Source organism: Marmota marmota, unplaced genomic scaffold (assembly GCF_001458135.2).
Source record: "Marmota marmota marmota unplaced genomic scaffold, marMar, whole genome shotgun sequence".
NCBI lineage: Eukaryota > Metazoa > Chordata > Mammalia > Rodentia > Sciuridae > Marmota > Marmota marmota.
Window position 1 is genome coordinate 6,679,702 of NW_026000185.1, and position 24,312 is coordinate 6,704,013.

General features: G+C 51.0%; 1 protein-coding gene across 1 annotated transcript; it reads right to left on the reverse strand.

The window, feature by feature from the left end:
- Positions 1–1,055: 1,055 nt before the first annotated feature.
- On the reverse strand, positions 1,056–5,572 carry Prss22 (serine protease 22). Its single transcript, XM_015490869.2, has 6 exons — positions 5,436–5,572; positions 4,337–4,366; positions 3,809–3,980; positions 3,317–3,594; positions 2,073–2,230; positions 1,056–1,543 (listed from the first exon to the last, which is right to left on the reverse strand). The coding sequence occupies exons 1-6, from the start codon at positions 5,515–5,517 to the stop codon at positions 1,307–1,309; spliced, it is 957 nt and encodes a 318-aa protein (XP_015346355.1). The 5' UTR covers positions 5,518–5,572; the 3' UTR covers positions 1,056–1,306.
- Between the last annotated feature and the right edge of the window lie 18,740 nt (positions 5,573–24,312).

Genomic DNA, 24,312 nt, shown 5'->3' on the forward strand with positions numbered 1-24,312 from the left:
TTGTTTGTTTAATGAAAACAACCCCACAGCATTTATTGTTTTTGATGATAACATAAAGGCAATCAAAACAATATGAACAAATATTTTAGAACTGTACTCTGGACAAAGGCCACACACACACCTGACACACCTGTCACACACCTGCACTGCCTCCTCAAAGACTTGTCACTCCTGGGTCATCCTGGATGGAAACACTGCGTATCATCGTCACAGCATGTTGGAGCTGGTTGCTTTCTGGGCTTGGTTTGGGGTGAATCTCTGGCACGCAACTACTAGGAGCTCACATGCTCCCCGAAACCTACCTGCAGCCCCCTGGGGCATCGTCACTTCACTGCATGGTCACCTTTATAGGAACTGGGCCCAAGGCAGGGAGTGGCACCTCTGTAGGGCTGAGAGAGAAGCCAGGCAGGGCCACACAGCCTGGCTCACCATCAACCCCAGCCCTCTGCAGGGACAGGTGAGGTGATCCAGCCACGGTGCCCACAGAGCTTAGAGGCCAGCTGCCTCCTATTTTGCTCCCTGCTTGGCAGGGAGGGTCTGTACAATCAGCAGTGAGTCACTGCAGGAGTTGGCTCCTGGCTGGGAGGAGCTGCCGGCCCATCCCTGTGCGTCCCAGGAGACCGAGCCCTGATGCTGGCTGACCTGGACACTGCTCCAAGCCCAGCCCTGGCAGCCAGGGGCTCCCTGAACCCTGAGGTGGAGAGACGGGAGGGAAGTTGGAGGGAAGAGCGGGAGGGAACACGACTTCAGGTACGTACGGAGGGTTTGTCACACAGGATGGTTCTGGAAACCCAGCAGGTGCAGACCAGAGCCCACCCTGACCTCCCCCAGCACAGCCAGGTCTCCCCGCCGCAACCTCCCACCTCCTTCCTCCGCTCCCGGTGAAAGGGCGATGGTCGAAGGTCAGGGGTCAGATGTTGAGCCCTAGTTGGAAACCAGGGGTCATCTTGAGCCCGGGTTGGCCAAGCCAAGTACAAATTCGCACCGGCCTCCCCTCTTTTTAACCTCACCCGGACCCTTGTTTCCCAGTGTCCTCATACATGGAGAAAAACAGGAACTGGACAATAAATAATTTATTGAAACTGGAAGAATAAATATGTGGGCAGAGTTACAAACAACTGTAAAAACCATTAACACGTATATACAGAGGACGCCGGCGGCCCGGGGGCGGAGCCTGGCGCGGTGGGCGTGGCTAGTCCTCCCGCGCCAGCCGCGAGCGCCCCTCAGAGGTAGATGGCTTATTTACAACGCAGGAAGCCGCCGGCGGCCGCGGGTCTCCAGACTCCACCCGACTTGTGCCAGCGCCCTAGGAGCGCCCAGCGACTGGGAAATCCGCGCTCGGCTCCCTGCGGGCCCCGCTACCCGGCGAGCGCCCGCGGAACTGCACCCCTTGCACTACCCTCTCCACCCAGGAGCTGTGGGCAGGGAGACTGGTGTAGACGCCCGGCCGGTTGCGCTCCGCGCAGCCCTCGCCCCAGCTAATGATTCCCGCCAGCAGCCAGGAGCCGTCCACCTGGCACATCAGGGGGCCGCCAGAGTCGCCCTGTGGGGAGAAGAAAGGTTAGGGACCCACAAAGGGCAGGCGGGGGGCAGACCCAGGCGGGACACGCCTTCCAGACCCACTTGAAGGGAGAAGCACTGTGTGCAGCGCCTTCTAAACCACAGATGGTGAGGGACGGGGCGTCGTTATTTCTGTTTTGCAGGTGAGAAAACTGAGGATCAGAAGGAGGAAGTGAGTCGTCCCACGGGCAACGTGGGCGGCAGGAGAGGTGCCGCAAACGGGCCTCAAGCCGGCCAAGCTCCGGGCCATTGCACACCCTGCCATCCTCCATGCCACTATGGAGCTGGAGCTGGAGCTGGCCCTGGGGTCCCCCTCAGAAAGCAAGTTCCTGAGAGTGAGGGGGCGCAATTGTGTGCACAGTCCATGCATAGCCCGGCCAGGCTGAGCGGCTGCATAGGGACTGGGGAGGGGGCCTAGGCAGAGGTGTGGGGCTGGAAGCGCACGGACTCTGACTCCTGCCCTGGGTGGGCACTCGCCCCTCCTAGCCAGGGCCGCAGGGGTGGGCACTCACCAGACAGGCATCCCGCTCCCCTTCCAGGTAACCAGCGCACAGCATGTCCTCGGTGATGGTCTCCTGCCCCGCGCCGCGCCAGTACAGGCGGCTGCAGAGGTCCGAATGGATGATGGGCACCTTCAGCTTCTGCAGGATCTGAGGGCGTGGCAGGGGCACTGGGGACAGGAGGATAGAGTCGGCCAGGTTCCCCTCCCACTTGTCTCCTCAAGGGGCAGGTTCCCACCATTTCCTTCTCAAGGGCCCACAGATCAGCTCTACTGATGGGGATTGACCTCAGGGCCTCCCACATGCTACCACTGAGCTACATCCCCAGCCTTTTTTTTTTTTTGGATTTAGAGACAGGGTCTCACTGAGTTGCTTAGCGCCTCAATAAGTTGTTGAGGCTGGCTTTGAACTCATGATCCTCCTGCTTCAGCCCCAAGCTGCTGGGATTACAGGCATGCACCACTGCCCCCCAGTCAGATTCTTCATCTTTAATAAGTCCTCTGATGCTCATAGGGCAGCCCTGCTGGTTCCCATCTCTGGCACTACTTGGTGCTGTGTGACTACTAGAGTAAGGCTCAGAGGTGCGCCATCCACGCTTACTGTCATCAGCCTCTCAGGGAGGCTGCCTAGAATTGGTTTACAGACCCATGGGGAGGCTGCAACCTCAGAGTTGGGGGGAGTCCCCAAATGCACGAGCTGATGTCATTTCTCCTCATTTTTCTGGACTCTGGTAGGGTCCCACTTTCCTCCCGCTTTGTCCTTACAAGTGGTCTCTGTCTGTCTTCCAGCCCTCCCCACATCTCTCATCTCTCATTTCTGCCTGGGTTCCTTTTTCTTGGCCTGGGCTCTGTCTACCTGTCATCTGTCTTTCTCTTGCTTACCTCTGCCTCTTGCTCTAGTTCGTCTGCTTTGTGACTTTCTAAACCTGAGGACTTACTGGAGACTGCATCTCCTCCTGGAATGTTGCCTGCACTTGTGGCATGCTGCCACCAGGGTGCCTGCTCTGGCTTTGCAAGCTCAGGGTGGTTTTCATTTCACCCTGAATCCAGCCTGGCCCCCTCCACCCCCTTCCTGCCATTTCTGTGTCAGTGAATCGCTTTTCTGATCTGGCTGTTGTTGTCTTGAAACACAGCTCTTGTCTCTGTGATGCTGTGCCCTGGCCTCCACCCCTACTCCTCCTGGTAGTGTGTCTCTGAGTGCCTGCCACCCACTGTCCCCAATGCCCTTGGCCCCTCATGGGTGGGGAGGAGCCACACCTCCTTCGTGGATGCTCCCCCAGCCTGCAATCCAGCAGTCGGTGTTCGGAGGGAAATGGACAGAAGAATCAGGTAGGCAGATGGGCAGGATTCGCTCAGAGAACTGGATGGAGTGTTCAAGGCGCACCAGGGCAATATCTGCACGGGTCCCATCCTTCCAGGAGTACCCAGGATGGGGCAGCACCCAAGCGATACCCACATCCTGGGACCGAGGGCCAGGGTTCTCCAATTGCCAGGCCCCCAGTAGCACTGAGAACAGGGATGGCTTGTTCAGATTGCTGCAAAGAAAGGGGGGAGGGGATCAGCCAGGAAGGGTCCAGGAGGGGACGCCTGGGAAGAGGGCAGGGGTAGAAGGCCCCGGGAGGCATCTGGGCAGAAGGAAGGTTTCTATTGAAGGGCAGCAGATCAGACAGAAGCCTGGGGGGCAGGGGTAGGATGGGGAGCCTAGGGTCTGAACCCAGCGTGGGTTCTGGACGAGCTGGCCATACGTACCCCTTGAAACAGTGGGCTGCAGTGACCACCCAGCGGTTGGTGAGCAGGGAGCCTGCACAGTGGTGGGTGCCGTTCTTCTGGATGCTCACAACCCAGGGCCACTCAGCATCCACACTGTCCTGGCCACCCACGATTCGGTTCAGCTGTTGGGGCTTCCCGCAGTCTGGGGACACTGGTAAAGGAGGGACGAGTTTTCCGCCATCTCTAGTTTTCTTCCCTGCCCACAGTCTGCCACCGCATCCTCGGCCTGTGCCAGAAAGCTGTGCCCTCCCCCTGCCCTCTGAGGCTACTTCTGCTACTTGCCTCCCTCCTGCCCACTCAGCTGTGCCCCTGGGCCCCTCTGTCCCTTTGGACTCTGGCCCCTTTCCCTGCTCAGGCTCCTTCTCCTCCACCTCCCACTCTCTTCCCTGCCTGCCTTCTCCTCTAGCTCCGTCCCCCTCTTACCCCAGGCTGCCTTCTGACCTGCCCCCACACAGACGGATACACAGACACCCATTCCTCCCCTTCAGCACGTCAGCTCACACTCACCAGGAATCTTGGTGGCATTGAGGGTGGTGGCTGAGGGTAAGAAAAGGAGGGAGTCAGGGCAGTGCCAGGGGAGCCCCCATCCTCTCAAGCAGGCTCATTCCCAGGGCCCCTCCAGCCCCCAAGGGGTACTTTCTGGGACTGGGGCAGACAGAGCTCAGGCCCCACTGTACAGGGGTGGGCTCATCCTCCCTCCTGCTCTGTCCACTGCCATGGAAGGAAGGGTAAGAGAGGAAAGGGAGGCTCAGGACTCAGAACCATAGGTGCCCCAGGCTTCTTCCCTGAGCCCCACGGAGCCTGGATGGGGCTGTCCTCAGGGCCCTCCCCTCTGACATCCTACCCCAGGAACATGTGGAGCTGACCCCAAATGTAAGCCATGGAGGAGTAATGGGGAGATGAGAAAGACAAGGGGAAGGAGATGAAGACGGTGAAGATGAAGAGGGAGAGATAATCACCCACAAGAGGGAAGCACACTGAGTGCCTGCCGCCCTGCACCTTCTTCACATAATCCTCACAGCTGCTGAGGAAAGTGAGGTTCAGAGAAGTTACATAGATGCCAGAGCTGGGCAGAGAGGTGCATGCCTGTAATCCCAGCCACTTGGGAGGCTAAGGCATAAGGATTGCAAATGTGAGGCCAGCCTCAGCAACTTAGTGAGGCCCTAAGCAACTTCGAGAGATCCTGTGTCAAAATAAAAAAATAAAAAGGGCAGGGATGTGGCTCGGTGGTGAAGCATCCCTGGATTCAACCCCTGGTGTCAAAAATGATGACATGGGCTGGGATTGTGGCTTGGTGGTAGAGTGCTCGCCTAGCATGCATGAGGCGCTGGGTTCAATCCTCAGCACCACATAAGAAAAATGAAATAAAGATACTGTGTGTCCACCTACAACTAAAAAATAAATATATTTAAAAAAAAAAATGATGACATGTCAGAGAGAGGGAGGAGAGGGGAAGGGGTAGAAAGAGGAAGACGGAGGAACAAGAGAGAGAAAAGTAGGGGCCAGATTCCAGGCAAGTCTGGCAGGAAGCTGCTGAGTCCCAGGGAGGCAGGAGGGGAGCCTGGCACAGAGAGGAGGGGGAGGAGCAGCAGTCCTCGGAACTCACCTGTGGAAACCAGAAGCAGCAGAGTGGTCAGGGTCCTGAGACAGCCCCCTCCCAGGGCTGGGGGAGGTCTGGAAACCTCCATGGCCAGTAGGGGTGGAGGCCCAGCCAGATGGTGGCGTCAAGGGACGTGAGGGCTGTGCTGGTTGGGACAGGCAGGGCGGGTGGCTGTAGTGTGTTGGGTCCCCTGCAGGTTGCCCAGGTTTTATCCTGTGAGGTGGAATGCTGTTGGACCAGTCCCCGTGGCTTAGTCTGTAGGTCACAGAGGAGGCGGTGCTGCAGGGAGGAAACAGCCGTTACCCGGGGCTGGGGGCTCTACCTCAGGCCTCGATGGGTGGGCTGGGGCCCAGGCTCCTGGGTGTCAGTGATGAAGTCTGGAGGGGCAGGTGAAGGGACCTGGGCCCAGAGGTCCAGGCTGTGGTCTTGACATTGACTGTCCAGGTGAGGAAGTGTCCTCACAGCATTGAACATGGGTCCAGCATGGGGAAGGGCTGGGTCCAGCATGGCAAAAGTCTGGGTGCAGGGTGTTGGGGAGCCCCAGGGCATGGTGGCCTTGGCTTGGGCTGTCAAGGGGAGGGCCCAGCTCACTAACGGCTCCCACCTCCAGGGGCCCCAGCTGCTGTGACTCAGCCCAGTGACCTGGTCCTACCCAGGGCTCTGGAATCCCGTTAGCCCACTTCCCGGAAAGCTGTGACTCAGGTCAGAGTGGCGGAACACAGTGGCCTCTTGGCTGCTGTCCGAGAGATCCCTGAGGCTGCCTTCCTGTTGTCCCTGCTGGAGGGGCTCGGCCCTGTCACTGGGTTGCCAGGAAGAACTCACTTCTCACCAGGACTCCCAGGAAGGGGAAGAGCCAGTGGCCACCTGGGTCAGGCCAACCCAAGAGGGAAGGACTGGGACTACTGGAGTCTGCCACCCCCATGTCCTGGGACCCCTGCAGGGTTCAAAAGGCTGTGGGGCTGGTCTGTGGGAAGCCCTGGTTGGGGTGGACTTGATCTACTTCTACCTGGTGGCAGCCACCTGGGACAAGATTGGGGCAGTGCATCCTCCCAATCAACACCCTGCACTTGTGACACCCTCTACTCCAAGAAGGGACAGATGTCCTGTCCTCCCCTAGAGAGATGAGTATGTCTCTATCCTTCCCTGCCCTTCAAGGTTGGGCCCTCGCCATGGCAGGAGAGAGGGATGGCACTGATGCCACCATGTCTCATGCACCGCGGGCAGCCTCATGCCACCTCAAATTCCTTCTCCATCCCCATCCTGCAGGCAGAAACTGAGGCAGCCTGGGGAGTTGCGTGATCTGCCCCAGGTCCCAGCTGGTGGGTAAGTGGTGGAAACAGGCTGTTGGGACTGGACTTGGGGGCTGGGTCCCATGGGCAGAGTGTTATTATGATTGCACAGGGTCCTACGGCTGGGCAGGGGGATGTTGGGAGCCCAGAGGAGGTGCCTGGCCCGACTGTTGGGAGCCCTGAAGAGAGGCTGCTGACACGGGAGCCTGCAGAACAGACACTATTGGCCCCACAGAGCATGGGGACAGGGAGAGGACATCACTCTAAGAGAAGGGGAGATTGGACAGAGGTTCTGGAGAGCCGTGGCTAGTGAGGGAAGGCAAGATAACCCAGGTCAGAGAACCTGGGGCAAGCCAGGCTCCCTCTGAAGCTGCACGGCCTGCCCTGGTAGAGCCCCTGTGCTGCCCACCTTCTCGGTCTCTTAGGGGTCAGGGTGGCAGCAAAACCCAGCTGGCACAGTGGGTCTGGTGGGGCCTGCCTGCAGGCATTGGGTAGCAAGAGGACGGTCACCCTGTTCTCTCCATGCTCGCTGCACTGTGGTCAGGAGGGCTGAGGCAGCTCATGGCTGATCTGCAGACAGACATGGCAGAGAGAGGGCCCTGCCCTGGCCCACCAAAGAATTGCCTGGGACTGGGGCCACCGGAGCCCCTGGGGGTACATGACTCTGCCCCAGGATTCAGGGGTCACTATAGGAGAATCACCATGTGGAGTGGCAGAGGGGAGGCCGTTTCTCTGGGCACCCTCCCCAGCAGAACAGAAATGCTATGGGGGGCACTTGCTTCCTCTCTGCCCTACCCTGGCCCCCTGGGCCCTGCACTCCTCCAGCTGCTCCCCCTGAAACAAGCTCACTTGACAGACATTTGGGCACCTGCTGTCTGCCAGTCCTTAGCTGGGCACCAGGACGGGGGATGGGAAGAAGACACAGGTGCTGCCACAGGAAGCTCACGTCTTCCCAGGTGGGAGGAGGCAATGAGTAACGAAGGGAGGTATCTCAGGTGGGCCCTGCCGTGGGACAGAGGGGCCCTGGAGCCACACTCTGCACTGTGCTATGGCTCCCTGTGGGAGGGTGCTGGGGGAATGGGAGGCTCCTCAAGCTGGTCCCTGTGCACATTGGGTCTCACTGGGGTGTTCATTGAGTGAATAAATGAGCATGAAAGGTGTGACTCTAGGGGTATCTGGGCACTGATGGCTCTAGCCTCCTGCCTCTCCACCTCTTTTCCCCTTGCCCTCCCCATTTCTTCTCCATTCCAGCTCTTCCTGCCTTTCCAAAGACCTAGCTTACTGCCCTGGAGACCCAAGGGCAGACAAGCCCAAGTGTTGCTATCCTTGGGGTGGTCAGGAAGAGGCCCAAGGAGAAGGCCCTGTGGAAGCCAGAGATGCTAATGAAGACTTCATGGCACACGTCCTGGGAAAGAGCCCCAGAGACCGGTTCCCGATTCCCAGGGTGTAGACAGCAGAGTCCCTGAAGGCCTGGGGGTGGAGACTCTGGCATGATTCAACCTCCATTCAACAAAATATTTACTGAGTGCCACCATGTGCTAGACCCACGCAGGCATCCTGGCTGGGCATTGATTTGCCTGTGCAAGAGATGGATGAGCTGCCCACTCATGCCACCCACACCCCATGTCCCTACCAGTCTGGTCTCAGGGCCGCTGATCACCTTGCACTGAGGTGTTGATGACTGATACAGCTGCAGGGACATTTACATGCTAGCACAGCTGGTGCTGGTGATGCACAGACCAGAGAGGTGACTCACCAGTGGAGGCGGTTCAGATGTATGCCTAGGAGTCAGGGGACACATTCTGAACAGGGGTATCTATTCATTATCCAACCAAAAGCAACTAGGCATCACCTACTCCTGCCAGAGATCTTGCTAAGCCCTGGGCAATAAGAAATCAGGGCAGTGTTCCTGCCTTCATTGAGTCAATCAGCAAGCATTGCTGAGCACCTAATGCATACTGGACTCTAAATGCTACAGATACCACAGTGAACAAACCCCCATGGTGTGGATTTTGAATAAAATCGAGAATTTAAAAAGTATGTAAATTGGTCTGAGTTGTGGCTCAGTGGTAGAGTAGTTGCCTAGCACATGTGAGGCATTGGGTTCAATTCTCAGCACCACATAAAATAATAAATAAATAAAGCTATTTTTAAAAGTATGTAAATCATTTAGTCTAATAGACAATAAGGTCTATGGGGAAAACCAAAACAGAGAAAGGGATGTGGCAGGGTGGGGAGCCCCCAGGGGACTGGGATAAGTGGCAGGTGAGGTGTAGAGGGAAAGCCAGCTGGAGGCTAAAGGCCTTTGACGTCCTGAGAGACCTGGGCAACCACAGCTCTGAGCAGAGACTAAGATCCCTGCAGCTGGCAGCGGCAGAGGCCCAGGATGAAGCCAGAATCGTCAGGCCCAGGAGAGATGGTGCATGGGAAGGGGAGGGGAGTAGTGGGGGTCATGGCAGGGGTCAATTCTAGATCTTCTCTAGGGCCCTGTACATCTTTCCGAGGGGTTGAGGGCAGCAGCGCTTTTCCAAGGGCTTTGACCTGAGCCCTGGTCTGAGGTGCTGCCCAAGGAGGGGCTGCTGCCAGTCAGACAGTGTGGAGGTGGGATGGGAGAGACACACCAGATCTCTTGGCCTGGGGTGGAGGCCATAGGTAGGGGAGTTCCAGGGAGAGGTCGGCTGGCGGGAACCCTAGAATCCAGAGCATGGGGGGCGGGCAGTGCCTGGATCTGCTGAGGTGGGCAGAAAGATGCTGTTTGCAGTTGGAGGCCAAAGAACCCCAAGCTCCTCGCCTGCCCATCCAGGCTTCAAGGACTCACATCCAACCCAAACAGGATGAGAACTGTGACAAGAGACAGGCACAGGTGACCCAGGAGTCTGACTGCAGGGAGTGTTCAGAGAACAGACAGCCACCCAGGCAGGGAGCCCCTGGCGGGGAGCTGGGCGCAGGGATGGGGCACTCAGTTGAAGCCAGCAGCCCACAAGGGCCTAGGAAGGAGGCTTTGCTCCATGATGGGAAGGGACTGAGGCCCAGAGCACATGGGCACTACAACATGCACCTTGAGAACATCATCCAAACGAAAGAAGCCAGACACAGAAGGACAAATACCACCAGATGCAGTGACGCAGACCTGTCATCTCAGCCACTCAGGAGGCTGAGGCAAGAGGCTGAAAGTTTAAGGCCAGCCTCAGCAACTTAGAGACCCTGGGTCAAAATAAAAGATAAAAATGGCTGGGGATGCAGCTTGGTGGTAGCACATTCAATCCCCAGTGCCAAAAGCAAGTAAGTCAGACATACCCTGTGTGAGGCCCTGGAGAGTCAGACCTACAGAAAGGAGCATGGTGCATGCCAAGGGCATGGGGAGAAGGGGTGGGGACACAGCTTCAGCCTGGGGTGATGAGAATGTCTGGAGTGGACGTGGTGATGGCTGCTCACTGCCACTGAGCTGTCACTTAAAGAGGTTCAAATGGTGAACTGGATGTTACATACATTTTACCACAACTGAAAAAGTGAAAGAATCTGGATTCCCAGTTTTCCCCGATACATTGACAGCTCTGGACCCCCTCCCTGGGTCTCTGTTGCCCTTGACTGTGGCAGGGTCCCCCACCCTCTCTGCTCTGTGACTCAGGCCACTGCCCTGGGTCAACACTGGCCCCCAGGGGTGCTGGGTTTTTGACCCTGCTTTTCGAGGCAGGGCTTGGGCAGGAGCAGACGCTCACCCTTCCGCGGGTCATTCTACTTTGCTCCTTCCTCCAACCTGGGCCTCAGTTTACCTGTCTGTGAACAGGACTGGTCAGCACAACTGCGCTGCCGTGCTTGGGTGAGGGGCTGATGATGTGCAGCTGAAAGCAGGCCCAGCAGGGGCTGGCTTGTCTGCACGCAGAGTGTCCTGGAGCAGGCGTGATTTCCAGGAGCCTGGCCTGGGTGGCTCCAGAGACTCTGAATCACCTAGTGAGGTGACACTACTCACCAGCTGCCACCTTCCCCTGGGATGGCACTCCTCCCACCTAATCACACTCTGCAGTGTCTTGGGAAGCTGCATGTCACTCGGCTTCCCTGCCTCTTAGAGACTTGGATCCAGCTGGGCTCCAGCCCAGCCCTGGGTGGGGGTCCCTTTCGGGGATGCTCCTGGATCTCACGCTGTTCCTTGCCTTCCCCAGACCCCCCAAGGCCTTTCCAGTTCTGCTCCAAAGCTCTTATCCTCCTTGATTTCCATGAGAACCTGGGCCATGTTCTGGAGTCTGTGTGGCTCGGTGGTTCTCCAGAAGTCCCCTTCTGCGGTATCCTTTCCTTCACCCTCCCCACCTCCAATGCTGTACTGTGTGCTTTTGGTGCCCACCCCCCAGGTTCCTCTACAGGAAGTAGCTCCCCCTCAGGACAGTCTACCATCAAAATTCTGTGGAGTCAGGTTTTCCCCGTCTTATAACGGCCTTGCTTTCTTTCACAGCATTTCCTTCAGATGGAGGTTGAGCATCTCCCTCCCTGCCCAACCTTCCTTTCTCTCCACTCATGGACCCCTCTGCAGGGCCCTCCCTCAACACCAACAGCTACCAGTCCACACTTTCTAAATGCAGGGCTCATCTGAAAGCTGGACTTCCAGGAGCCAGGTGTTAATTCCTGACTCTGAATTATCAGATCTGCAGATGACTTCTGTGACAAAGAAACAGTGAGTTTGTGTGGCCCTCCGTTGTTCTTACCTCCACTACCCCATACAGTTCCCTCTTTTGCTTTTTTTTTTTTTTTTTTGCAGAACTAGGGATAGAACCTAGGTGTCTATCAGTGAGCTCCATCCCCAGCCCTTTTAATTCTTTATTTTGAAAACAGGGTCTCTCCAAGTTGCTGAAGCTAGCCTCCAACTTGCAGTTCTCCTGCCTCAGCCTCCTGAGAGGCTGGGGTCACAGGCAGGTGCCCCAGTTCCCAGCTTGCTCCATCTCTTTTCTATGGCAGCTTCCCCCAGAGTGTCTCTTCTTTTCTTAGAGTGCTCTTCTAGGTTGTTTAAAATGTCCTTCTCTTTCAGAAAAGTTGGCTGTACACTGTATTTCTATAAAGTTAATCACCTTTCCATGTTGACTTTTGTTGTTCTCATGGGAAAACACCCATTGGCCTAGGCTGGCAATCTGGAGAAAAAGGTGGCCAGCCCTCCCGTAGAAACATCCTGTACCATCCATTCAGCCCCAGAACCCTCACCTGCACCCCAGCTTGAGTCTTTCTAGGGTTCCCCGAACCATTTCTTGCTGGGAATCTCCTCCTAGTGGCTGGCTAACTTACTTGTTGAGGTGTGCTTGGAGACCCGTTTGCTTGTCTAATCCCCTTTAGAATGACATGTTTGCAAAACAGGATTTTAACACTGGCTTTACTGGCTAGTAAGAGCTGAGTTAAGTTTTCAAATATTTTGCAGATTGTGAGTTGTCAACACCACCCTAGCACCTTGACCTCTGTCATGTGGGACAGAAATCAGCAAAAGCTACACAAAAGGCTAAGCCCTACCGCCTGCCCCCCAAGCCCATTGTTAACCACACACCAGCTCAGCCCTGAGTCCTAACCAGCCATCTCCAGCATGTGCTGGCACTGGTCCATCAGCCAAGCACTCCTCTCTCCCTTCTACCTAAGATCTGAGAACCTCCCCTCCACATAACACTGAGAACTTCACCTGCAAGGAATGAGCTTCCTTGGTTGGGAATGACAGGGGCAGAGCCAGGGTGGCCTAAAGGGATCTTGGGGTAGCTGGGGAAGTGGCCCAGAGGGAATGGGCTTGCAGGAGGCACTGCCTCCTGGGTGCACTTGGCCAGCTTGAGCAGCAACTCATGCTCCTGGAAACTCATTCTGACTCAGAGGAAAGGGGGCAGGACCTTCAAGTTCTGAGATCAGAGGTCATGTCCCAGGGCTGTCTCCCCACTTCAGAGTGTCTGACATGTGCAAAGAAGTGGCTGACTACGCAGGGTTAGCCATGGCTGAGGGATTGGTAGAGAGTGAGGGGCCCCAATCTAATTCCAGAGACGAATTGTGTACAGAGCTGAGATCTGCAGGTCTCTGTCTTTGGGGATGCCGTGACCTAGCCCTTGGTGACCTGGGCTGCCACAACATGCCTGCTGAAGAGGAAGCTTGGAGAAACCAGCTCAGGCCACCCCCACAGGGTGGGGATTCACTTCCCACCACGTTCCTCCTCCCCCTCTTCCCTCCAGGGAAATGGGTGACTCTGCTAATTGCTGCTAATGAGCAGCTCTGGGCCAGAGTGTGGCTCTTTCCTCCAATCAGGAGGCAGCCGGTTCTGGGGTGGAGAGATGCAGGTGTGTGGGGAAGCTGTTTTGCAGTTGGGTCACCCCTGTGTGCACAGGAGGGAGCACAGCCCCCCACTTCTACTCCCACAGCTGTTCCTCAAGCCATGATCTGGGCACTGGGGACTTTAACTTTCAAGAGGTCTCTAAAATAGTGATCTAGAAAGTTCTCAACGCAGTCATTCTCTTGGACTTCCATGGCTCTCCCAATTGCTCAAGTCTTAGTGAGGCGTCATCCTTGATCCACCCTCTCCTTCCCATCCACATTCATCCAACCACAACATGGTGTTTTGGGCTCTGAACAAGCCAGAGGATCAGGCACTTTCCTTTTTTTTTAATATTTATTTTTTAGCTATAGTTGGACACATATATACCTTTATTTTATTTATTTTTATATGGTGCTGAGGATCAAATCCAGGGCCTTGCTCATGCTAGGTGAGTGCTCTACCACTGAGCCACAGCCCCAGTCTGAATCAGGCACTTTCCATGTGCACAGACCCATCAACAATTTCACACACGGCAGCCAGGTGGGCATGGTGGTGCACACCTGTAATCCCAGCAGCTCAGGAGGCTGAGGCAGGAGTATTGTGAGTCCAAGCCAGCTACAGCAATTTAGTGGTTCAATCCCCAGTACCAAAAAAAGGGAGAAAGAAAAGAAAATATTTCCCACAGTGCAACAGGGTCCTGACTGCCTGACTGTCCCCTTGCTCCCCTGCCCCCCCCCCAACAACACTGAAAGATGCTTAAGAGTATAAATGAGATTCAGCACTTCCTAACTGAAAACTCACATCTCTCGCTGCTCTTGTGTAGCGTTCCTCATGACTAAAACACTCAGGGTCACTCCAGAGGAACTGGGCTGCACGAAATAACCACACAAGAGACAAAGATACCTTCATCTTTGGGGTCCTGTGATGGCTTCTCTGACCTTAAGGGTCTGCAGAAAAAGAGAGCAAGAGAGCACATGCTGAACCCTTTTATTGAGGAGAAGCCACTCAAATGAGGCAAAAGGTCAAGTTTCAGGGGGCTGAGTCTAGCTTTGTGATGTCTGCTGTCAGCAGGTTGACTGACATCTAGGAAGGCCACACCCAAAGGCAGAGCAAGAGAAGGGGACACACAAAGGGCGTTTCCATGGAACATCCTATCCCAAACAGAGCAAAAGGGTAATATCACAAAGGAACAGGTGAGCGTCGCGCAATCCATGGGGCTACATGCCTACGTCTGAAGACACATTCTGCTACTTCGAGGATCAGGGCAATATCCAAGTCACTACAAAGTGACCGACAGAGCTTCCCTGATCATGGGAAGAAGTATGTGAATTCTTTCAGACTGGCTGCCCACACTCTTAGAAGGAGAGTCAAACTCAGCTGTATGTCCTTGGCACAAGGCAGGCTCTGAGCCATCTGCACTGAGGAGGGCTCTGCTTTCAAAATACCACTGCTCCCAGCTCATCCTCTGCAGCTACACTGGCCCTCTGTTTTCTCTAAGCCCCTCTCCACCCAAGGCCTTTGCCACACTGGGCCATCTCATCTATCTGGAAGGCTCTTGTTCAGAACTGGCAAAGTCTCCTCAGGACTTAAAGTGACATCCTTTCTTTCATTCTTTTACTTGTCCCTGTAGGGAAATTACTGAAATTACTCTACAAAATTACTGGAAATCCTCTCAGGAGGTTGCTGATCCTCCAGGGAAGCTGTGAGTGCTTTTCTCTGATTAGAGGTGTTAGACACAAACAAGGAGCACAGAGACACAAGTGAACTGCAAAAAACAGCAGAGCAAACAACTCTTGTTCACATAAATGAAAACTGTCCCATGGTGGTGTTAAACCACGACACAAAGAAAAGACCACCGTCTCCAATTTTAAATCAAATTAAAGCAAGTTTGAAATTCTGACTGGCTGGGATGTCTCTCCTGAAATCCTTGGGTTAGAGGACAGTGCTCCAGCTCTCTAGAAACGCAGTTTTATAGCACAAAAATTTGTAAAAAGGGAGGTGTCTTGAGAACTTACAGATAACAGGATTTTGACAAGCATAACACAAAGGTAGGTAGTAGGTCAATGGTCTAAATGTTTCAGCACTTAGGGAGTAAATTTAAATCCTGACATAAGAATTTATGAAGTGGGGCTGGGGATGTGGCTCAAGTGGTAGCGTACTCGCCTGGCATGCGTGCGGCCCAGGTTCGATCCTCAGCACCACATACAAACATAGATGTTGTGTCCACCGATAACTAAAAAATAAATATTAAAAAAAAATTAAAAAAAAAAAAAGAATTTATGAAGTGCCATTAGGGTTTCAGAGAGGGTTGTTATTTGGTCAGAGAAAGCCAGGCATGGATGAGTTCAAGGCACAGGCAGGCATTCCAAGCAAGTTGAAAATATCAAAATATGGCCAGGCCAAATAGAAATCCTAATATTTTACAGAAAACAGAAATGAATTTTTTATAACTTTTGATAAGATGGCTCCTGATCTTAGGAGGGAATTAATTAGGCTGGGTTTATCAGTGGGTGACATTAGTTTTGTATCTGTTGGCAAGTTCATCTGTCATCTGTGTCTGACAATAAGCAGGTACTGCTTGAGTCCCATTTTTTTTTCAAACATGGTACTGAGGATAGAATCCAAGAGTGTTCTACCACTGAGCCATACCACCACTCTTTTTTATTTTGAGAGTGTCTTCCTGAGTTTTTTATTTTGAGAGTGTCTTCCAAGTCTGGCCTCAAACTTGTGATCCTTCTGTTTCAGCCTCCCAAGTAACTGAGATTACAGGTGTGTGCCACTGTACCCAGCTTAAGCCCTCCTCTGAAGATGCTGCAATACCTTAACTGGTTTTCTCATTAATTGATAAAGTCATAATTTTGCCTTTCTGGAAAAAAAAATTGTCCTTTAACTATAGCCTCTTTATTTATTTATTTATTTATTTTGAAAGAGGTGGGGAGGAGAGAAAGGGAATATCTTTTTTTGTAGATGGACACAACACAATGCCTTTATTTTATTATATTTTTTAAAGAGAGAGAGAGAATTTTTTAATATTTTTTGGTGGACACAACATCTTTATTTGTATGTGGTGCTGAGGATCGAATCCCAGGCCGCACGCATGCCAGGCGAGCGAGCTACCACTTGAGCCACATCCCCAGCCCAACACAATGCCTTTACTTTTATGTGGTGCTGAGATGGAACCCGGGTCCCACCCATGCTAGGCGAATGCTCTACCACTGAGCCACAATCCCAGCTCCAACCTCTTCATTTATTATTAAAGTTTTTATAATGTGTTCTTTTTATTGGACTGGCTTAGTAGACCATAGGCTTCATTAGGATCTTGTGTCTTAGGAAATATTGTGAATAATTTTTAAATGGGCAAAGGAGGAGTTAGGTGTCCTTTCAAAGAAATGCCAAGCATCATCTGGCAGATCCTTTGGTGTTATCTGATATATGGGGTCCTTTGTGCCTTTGTCTTTGACTGGGCTATTTTACAAACAGATTTTCCCCTCCATCTTGTAGTAAAGGTGATTCCAAACATCATATTTTGTTGCTCTTACTGCTAAACAATTTTGCATCCATTAATAAATTGATTTCAGCATTCCCAGTTTCCTCTATGGGTGTTATTTCTATAGATTATCTTTTAGACCAGTCTCAACATCTTACTAATTTCCTCACTCATCATTAATGAATAAATTTTTTTGTACTGAGGATTGAATCCAGGGGTACTTTACCACTGAGTCACATCCCTAGCCCTTTTTATATTTTAATTTAGAGACAGGGTCTAACTGAGTTGTTTAGGGTCTTATTATATTGCTGGGGCTGGCCTTGAACTTGTGGAAGACATACTAAGTCTGGTGGTCCATCTTCAGAAGATAGTATTCAGTCTTAATTGGATCCAATTATAGCTATTTTAATTATAGCCCTTCTCTTTGCCAGCTCCAGTTTTAAAATTAGCCAATCCTGTAGACTGTACCCAAGTCCTCCAATCAGGGTGAAGGGCAGCGCTGAATTAGGTGTGTAAATAGGTGGACTGCCTGTCCAGGCAGCTTGACAGGCAGGTTCTCTAGCACACCTTCTGGTAGAAGTAAAAGTTTGCTTTGCCCACCCACTTTTGAATACACTTGATTTCTTGAAGCACCTAGGTATTTCTAACACTTGCAATCCTCCTGTCTCAAGACTCCTAAATTGCAGGGAATAGAGGCAGAATTAAAATATTTGACTCATGTTTATTTTATTCCTACTTGAAAGTAATACTTTTCTTTTTGAAAACTATACTTTTAATAGCTTACTTTTATATCCTAGTGTCCGGCACATTATGGTTCCCTAATTGTGTTAATTCAATGAAACAGTTTATAAATTTTTACTTAATTAATAAAACAAGTTATAGATTATATATTTTTCTTTTTGTGTTAAGATCACATTGTGAGTGGGCCTGGGATTGTGGCTCAGTGGTAGAGCGCTTGCCTAGTATGTGTGAGGCACTGGGTTCAATTCTCAGCACCATGTATAAATAAATAAATGGCTATTGACAACTAAAAAAATACTTAAAAAAAAGAGATCCCACTGCATTGGGCACCATGGAACACACTTGTAATCCCAGTGACTCAGGAGGTGAGGCAGGAGGATTCCAAATTTGAGGTCAATCTCTGCAATTTAGCAAGGCTCTAGGCAATTTAGTGAGACCCTATCTCAAAATAAAAAATAAAAAGGTCTGCGGGTGTAGCTCAGTGGTAAAATGCCCCTGCATTCAATCTCCAGTACCAAAAAATAAAAAATCATATTGTTTCTTTTCTAAAATTTGCTTTTGAAATTTAACATATTTTGGCATATTCTCATATCAACAAACTATTCATTCATAACATGATTGTTAATGTTTATATAATATTACATCACATAATGTATCATAATCATAATTTACTCAAACCCATTTACTCTGAAACTGGACATTCATTCCTTTTACTGTTGTATATAAAGCAACGAAACCATCTTCTTCCATAATCTTTGAAAGCATCTCTAATTACTTCCTCAAGTTAGATTCCTAGAAGGGAAACAGGTCAAAGGTTATGAACTTACTTGCAGCCTTTGATGACATCTATATCTATCTATCTATATCTAATTATGTAATTGAATTATGCTCAGGATTGGGTGATTTTTCTTCCTTCCTTTATCATAGAAAAAAATAGCAAGCATGCAAATATTTCTCCTTACATACTGGTGGAGTTTGAAGTTTCAGACTTTCTTGCCCTGAGGCAACATGAAGTAATTTTTCAGTTGCTAATTATGTGGTCTCAACATCTGGTGTGAAAAAGAAGAGAACTGGTTTAAGGATGAGAGGAAACAGGAAGTACCTCAGACAGAAATGGTAAGGAGAAGGATTTCCCCAAGTGCAAAAGATGGGAGGTCTTGAAACCCTAGCAAAGTTCCACAAGAGGGCACAGTTCCAACTTTCCACTGGTATACATCAGACTTCACCTGTAGACACCAGACTTCACCTGTAGATGCCAGCCTTCAGGTACCAGGGCCAGGAGTACTTAGAGAGGTACCCTGATCAGAATGGATCCCTCACTCATGCCTTATCTACATGGAGCTGTCTGCCAACGTACATTTGCCCCACTCCTGGTAGCCCCATGCTCCTCCAAGCACAGCAGATTTTCAGTCATTGATCTAATGGGGCCTAACAGTATTTCAACCATGAGTTGGTTAAAAGTTACTTCCCCAACCCCCTAGATGCCCCTTACTGCCCAGTCGTTTCAGTCCCTCCACTAGACTTCCCCCAAAACAGTAATTACAGTAATGCCAGTTGAGACGGATGGCTTCCAGGGTTGTTGTCATTGCTCTATGCCTATAAAGAACTGACTGCTAAATATTCAGCTCAGTGCAGGAACTGACCTCAGTGAGTTCCAGACTCCCTGGGTTGGGATAGTGGCTAACATCATCCTTATTTCTCTTGTTTCTTCCCATCTGATAACCCTCTGAGTCCTTTCAAAGTTGCTTCCTATGGATACATGTCTCTTGCAGGGTTTCTTGTCCCAGATCCAGTTTGCAGGGCTGAAGCTACACCCAGTATCATTTGGGCTTCTGTTCAAACAACTGCTGACTGCTGTATTCAACACACCACCTCACTTCATCATAATCCTTGCTGTACATATGAAGACATGAGTTCATAGAGGGAGGAGTTGGCCCCAGTTCACATGATTGGTGCGCAGGAAGGCCAGGATTCAAACTTCATAGGGCCATATTAAAGATCTCAAAAAGCCTGAAGTGTTTTTAGTTTTACCAACACAAAGTTGCCTGTATTCCCCGCAGTTTAGGAGAAAACACAATGCACTTGTATGTTTTGTGTTGCAGTTGACTAGCGGACATAGCTGTTTGTAAGAAACTTAATAAACACCTAGTCATTCCCATTTGACAGCTCCTTTTCCTATTTGAGAATAGTTTGGGGGACTCAGAACTTTTTGTAAGCCCTACTTTGCTGTAGTACCAAAAGACTGCACACAACATGCTCTCGTTGTATATCCAGCTCCTCCCCATCTCCCTTCAATACGAATCTCATTTTACACAAGAGAAACCATAACAGGATGCCTCTGGGTGCAAATAACAGAGAACTCCGACTCACGCTGGTTGAAGCAAAATAATATGACGGTATCGTCTGACTTTGTCATTCCAGGAAACACTTGTCCAGGAAGACAAAAACTGCAAATAAGCTTACTTACTAAGTTTTGGAAAATCCACCTAAACCATACGACTTTCCAACAGGCAGCAGCAAACAAAGCTCCAAGACTCTTCCAGGTCCTTTCCTCAATATGACCACCAATATTAAAGAACTAGTGACCAACAACTCTAAACTACTGGAGGTGTTCAATACTAAACTAACACCATCCTAACCCTAACTGGGACTTGCAACAAAGGACCAGACCCCCAGGCCTCAGTACCCCAATTTTGTTCTCCACACTTCCATTCTGAGACTTTTCCAGTAAAGTGCCATCTCTTAACTTGGGAGGGGAAAAAAAAATCTTCTTTCTTATCGCTGATTGTTTTGATGGCGTTTTCAGGGAGCCAGCATTTGACAAGGGTACAGACACAGTCAGCCAACAAGAAACAGAAATGGGCGGTCAGGAAAGAAGCAGTCTCCGAAGGCACAAGACCCAGGCGTCAAATACTCTGCCCGAGGTCACGCACAGAGTTGGAGGAAGATCCGGGAGGAGAAGCCAGGCTTCCTCCTGCAAACCCCAGCTTTTCTCCCTCAGGCCAACTCCACCAGAAGCCTGGGGACCTTCCCCTACATCTCCCCTGGAGTGCCGCCTCGGGGTGACTCAGGTGATCACTCCTGCCTCATTAATCCGGCTGGGCTCGGTGTGGGGGAAAAACATAAACTAAATAACTTCAACCAATTCATGTCTGGTCTTGCTCTGCTTCCCCAGCCAGCGGAAGTGCGGTCACTGCGCTAGGAATGCCGGGAAGGCTTGCCAACTTCCGGCCGCAGAGGCTGCCGGTTAGAGGCTGTTACCGCAGCCGGGGTGCGCCTGCGCGGGCTGGGGGTGAGCGCAGCCAGGAAACATCCGGTTCTGAACGCGGGTTGAGCTCGTGCGGACTGCTGACGCACGACGCCCGAGGACCCTACCCCGCGCGGCGCCAGGACGCTCCTAAAACCCAGGGAGAGGCCGGGCGGCTGGGTTCCGCGGTCTCCCCTCGGCCGCGGGCACGTCTGTCGCTCCAGCCGCAGCCTCGTCCTCCAGCTCTGGTGCCCATTGGGATAGGGAGGTGAGCGCCATCGGGAACCAAGTGACAGCGGTGCCTGAGCTGGTGCACGGAGGCGCTGGAGCTGATGGTTCATTTCTCAGGCATCTTGCAAGATGCATGTTACAAACATTATTTGCGGGGACTGGAGATGTGATAGAGCGCTTGCCTAGCATGCATGAGGCCCCGGGTTCATCCCCAGCGCTACAAAAAAAGAAAAAAAAAATTAAAAATCCACACTTATATGTTGCCATTAAAAATTAAATTAGATAAATCTACAATTTAATAAGTTGCATTAAAAACAAAATATTCAAAGTTCATTACTAATTATTTTGCTACGTTTTACTACTAAGTTCTTGAAATTATTTATGTCTATTGTATCTGTACAGTAGGGGGTAGGTACCTTATAATGGTGTGCTACGCCACATTTTTTTCTAAACTATGAATTATTTATTTCTGAAACCTTAATATTTTCAGATCTTGATTGACCCTGAGTAATTGCAAATACAGAAAACAAAATATGAGTAGGTGGGGACTACTCTACTGAATGCTCCCTCTCCCCCTCTTTCTCCCAGTCCTTTAATGGCTTACTTGCCCTTCTTCCTTACCTACTGTCCACAATGGCTTTCTTGGCAAACTCCAGAACTCAGGACTGACTGTGATTTCCTTCCTTCCTTCCACCCTTCCCCACCGACCCCCGCTTCCTCTTCCAGGAAGTCAGTTGCTAAACATTCAGCTGCACACCACTGGAATCAGAGAATACAGGAGAACATGGCCAGAGCCTGTGGCCAGAGAAAGAATCTAGGCAATTTCCTTTTACTGAAGGCCCAGCACAGGTCTGACACATGGTGCTCAGTGTTTAGGGGAGGAAGGATATTACCTGCTAAACTGGGCTCCACCAATTTCCTTAAGAGCAGCTTGCTTAACTTTGATGCTGAAGTTTTTCTAATTGTCCTAATAGCCCTCATTGCACACAAGGCCTTGAGGGCTGCTAACTGAAGTTGCAAAGGTGAAAGTTGGTCAGCTAGGGAAGCACTTTGAGTTGGGTGATGTAATCCAAATTTGCTTTGGGATGAGAACCAGGCATCTGTAGGCTGTTTTGTGGAGACCCAGACCTGGACCAGTGCATACAGGTGTGGGACCGACATATGTGGGACCTGCGTAGTAGGAAAGGGGCGATAGAGGTGAGTGTGAGCCACAACACATGGTCCTTGGGGCAAGAGACAGCAAATAGACAGTTACTATAAGTGTTATGAGTGCATTGGTTAAAATAAGGAGGTCTAAGGGCTAAAGAGTGTCTCATTCTGCTTGGAGGAGGTAAGGAAGCTGCCACTTGACCCTACAGTCAGAGGGTAGCAGTCAAAAGAAGGATGACAGGACTTGGGGTACAGCTCAGCGGTAGAGCACCTGCTTAACATATACAAGGCCCTGAGTTCCATCCCTAGCACAGGGGATGGCAAACACAGTTGTGGTAGCATATGCCTGCAATCCTACCAGCTTGAAAGGCTGAGATGGGAGGTTCAAGGCCAGCCTGGGCAACTTAGTGAGAATTGTCTCAAAACTTTCAAAAAGGGCTGAGGATATAGTTTGGTGGTACACTGCCTTTGTGTCAATCCCCATTACATGAAAAACAAAAAGAAAGAACACAACAAGTGGAGACCCCAGGCTGAGAAGCCCTGGAAGGCCCGGGTTTGTGGAGGCCCTGTAACCGAAAAGGCATGCAGAGGCAGATGGGAGATGGAGCTGAAAGAGATGGCATTTCTCCTGGCTGAGGCTTAGCAATAATGGCCAGCTGTGGGGCAGAGTTCTTGACCAAGCGGGGGTCTGTTATTCTCCAGGCTTGACCTCCCTGTATCTCCCACTTTCCTCCCAATCCAGCCAGGAAGGGATACTGAGTCCAAAGATTACTGGCTCTACACCCAGCCCATGATGCTGTGTTTAAACACATGGTTCTGTCTCTCTGTGTCTTTCTTGCACACCCACACACATGCGTGCATGTATAGCACCAGGAAAATTTTGCCCAACTTCAGCATGTAGCTGGATGTCATGACTCAAATTCAATTCTCTGAGGTTTTTGTTTTTAACAATATGCCAGGCATGGTGGTGCACCTATAGTTCCAGTGTTAGATATACCAAGGTGCCCAAGAAATCAAACACCTGTGCTGGAAAGTAGGCAGTCAAGGCATTTACTTCTGACACAAGGGCATGCTACAGAACCTGGCTAGCAAGCACACCTGGGCGGCAGTCCCCTGGTTTATATACCTAACAGCACTGCCCTTCACCCTTATTGGCAGACTCAAAGGTACAATCTCTGCGATTGGCTAATTTTAAAATTAGGGCAGGCAAAAGGGAAGGGCTATAATTTAAAATGGCTACAATTGGATCCAATTAAGGCTGAATTCTATATTCTGAAAGTGGACCACCAGACTTTGTATTTCTCATACCAGCTACTCAGGAAGCTGAAGCAGGAGGATCTCTCTCTTGAGCCAAGGAGTTCAAGGCCAGACTAGGCAATATAGTGAGGATTTGCCTATTTAAAAAAAAAAAAAAAAAAAAAAGGCCATGCCAAACCTGAAAAACGAAGCTGCCTCTGAAAAGTTTTTAATCTTGATAAATTTAGATGTTTCAGTCTTTATGTGTGTACTTTGTATTCCAGGATTATAAACATATCTTTCCAATATTCCTATAGTTTTGGATTTTAAAAATGAGTTTTTGAATGACATGAAGATAAACTATTTTCCGATTTTACTTGCTAATTTTTTCACTGATGTTTATTGAATCAATGGTCTTTTGATTTCCACTATTGAAATGATATTGATGCAAAATACGTTCATGTATTCCCGTTAGTTTTGGTGGGGAAGCAGAACCCCCAGGAGTGATGTGGAGTCAGGCATTAAGTGTAGGGTTCACTTTTATGTGCAGCATATTGAGAGCAAGGGAAGCGGAGAGGGCACTGTGCCCAGGGACTTGCTGCTACGAGGGCTGATGGAGAAAATGTCAAGCCAGAGCAGGGAGAACCGGAACCAACTGGGACCACATCTGTGACTAAGCCCCTGACTCGATGCCTCATGTGACCTGCAGGCGGAGCTGGCTCCCTTGGCCTCCAGCCTACGCGAGGCCTGGCCAGGGACTCCAGCAGTGGAGAAGACCTGATGGGAGCTGGGGAGACCACCTTCTCTGGAAAACAGTAAAGAAAGAAAAGAAAGGGTGGAAGAAGTTATTCCAGGCCAATAGTGGGAGCAAGTGGGCCAGTGACATTAATGTTGTGAACACAGAACTTCAGGTGACTGAGGGACTTGGTTGTTTTGCATCTTCCTGTGCTGTGTCCCCTTTGCCTTCCCTCTGGACTGCGGCTCTCTAGAGACTACTGTCTTCCTTGGGTGCACTTGCCTTTCTCCTGATTTGGATGCCCTGTGTCTTGGATCTCACGTCTTTCTCTGCTTATCTCTTGTTCTGATGGAGCACATCCTGCAGTGGCCTCATCAGGTTAAAGATGATGCTGTGTGTGTGTGTGGGGGGGGTGCTGATGGCAGTAGCAGCAACCCCATCTCTGGAGTCTCAAGGCTGATGAGCAGCCGGCCTAAACTGGAGCACTATCCTCATACTATGGTAA

Coding starts and splice junctions, on each gene's coding strand:
- Prss22 (XM_015490869.2), bottom strand. CDS start 5,517: ATGGAGGTTTCCAGACCTCCCCCAGCCCTGGGAGGGGGCTGTCTCAGG. Junction 4,367..5,435: donor GCTGCTTCTGGTTTCCACAG/GTGAGTTCCGAG, acceptor TCTTACCCTCAG/CCACCACCCTCAATGCCACC. Junction 3,981..4,336: donor CAATGCCACCAAGATTCCTG/GTGAGTGTGAGC, acceptor CTCCTTTACCAG/TGTCCCCAGACTGCGGGAAG.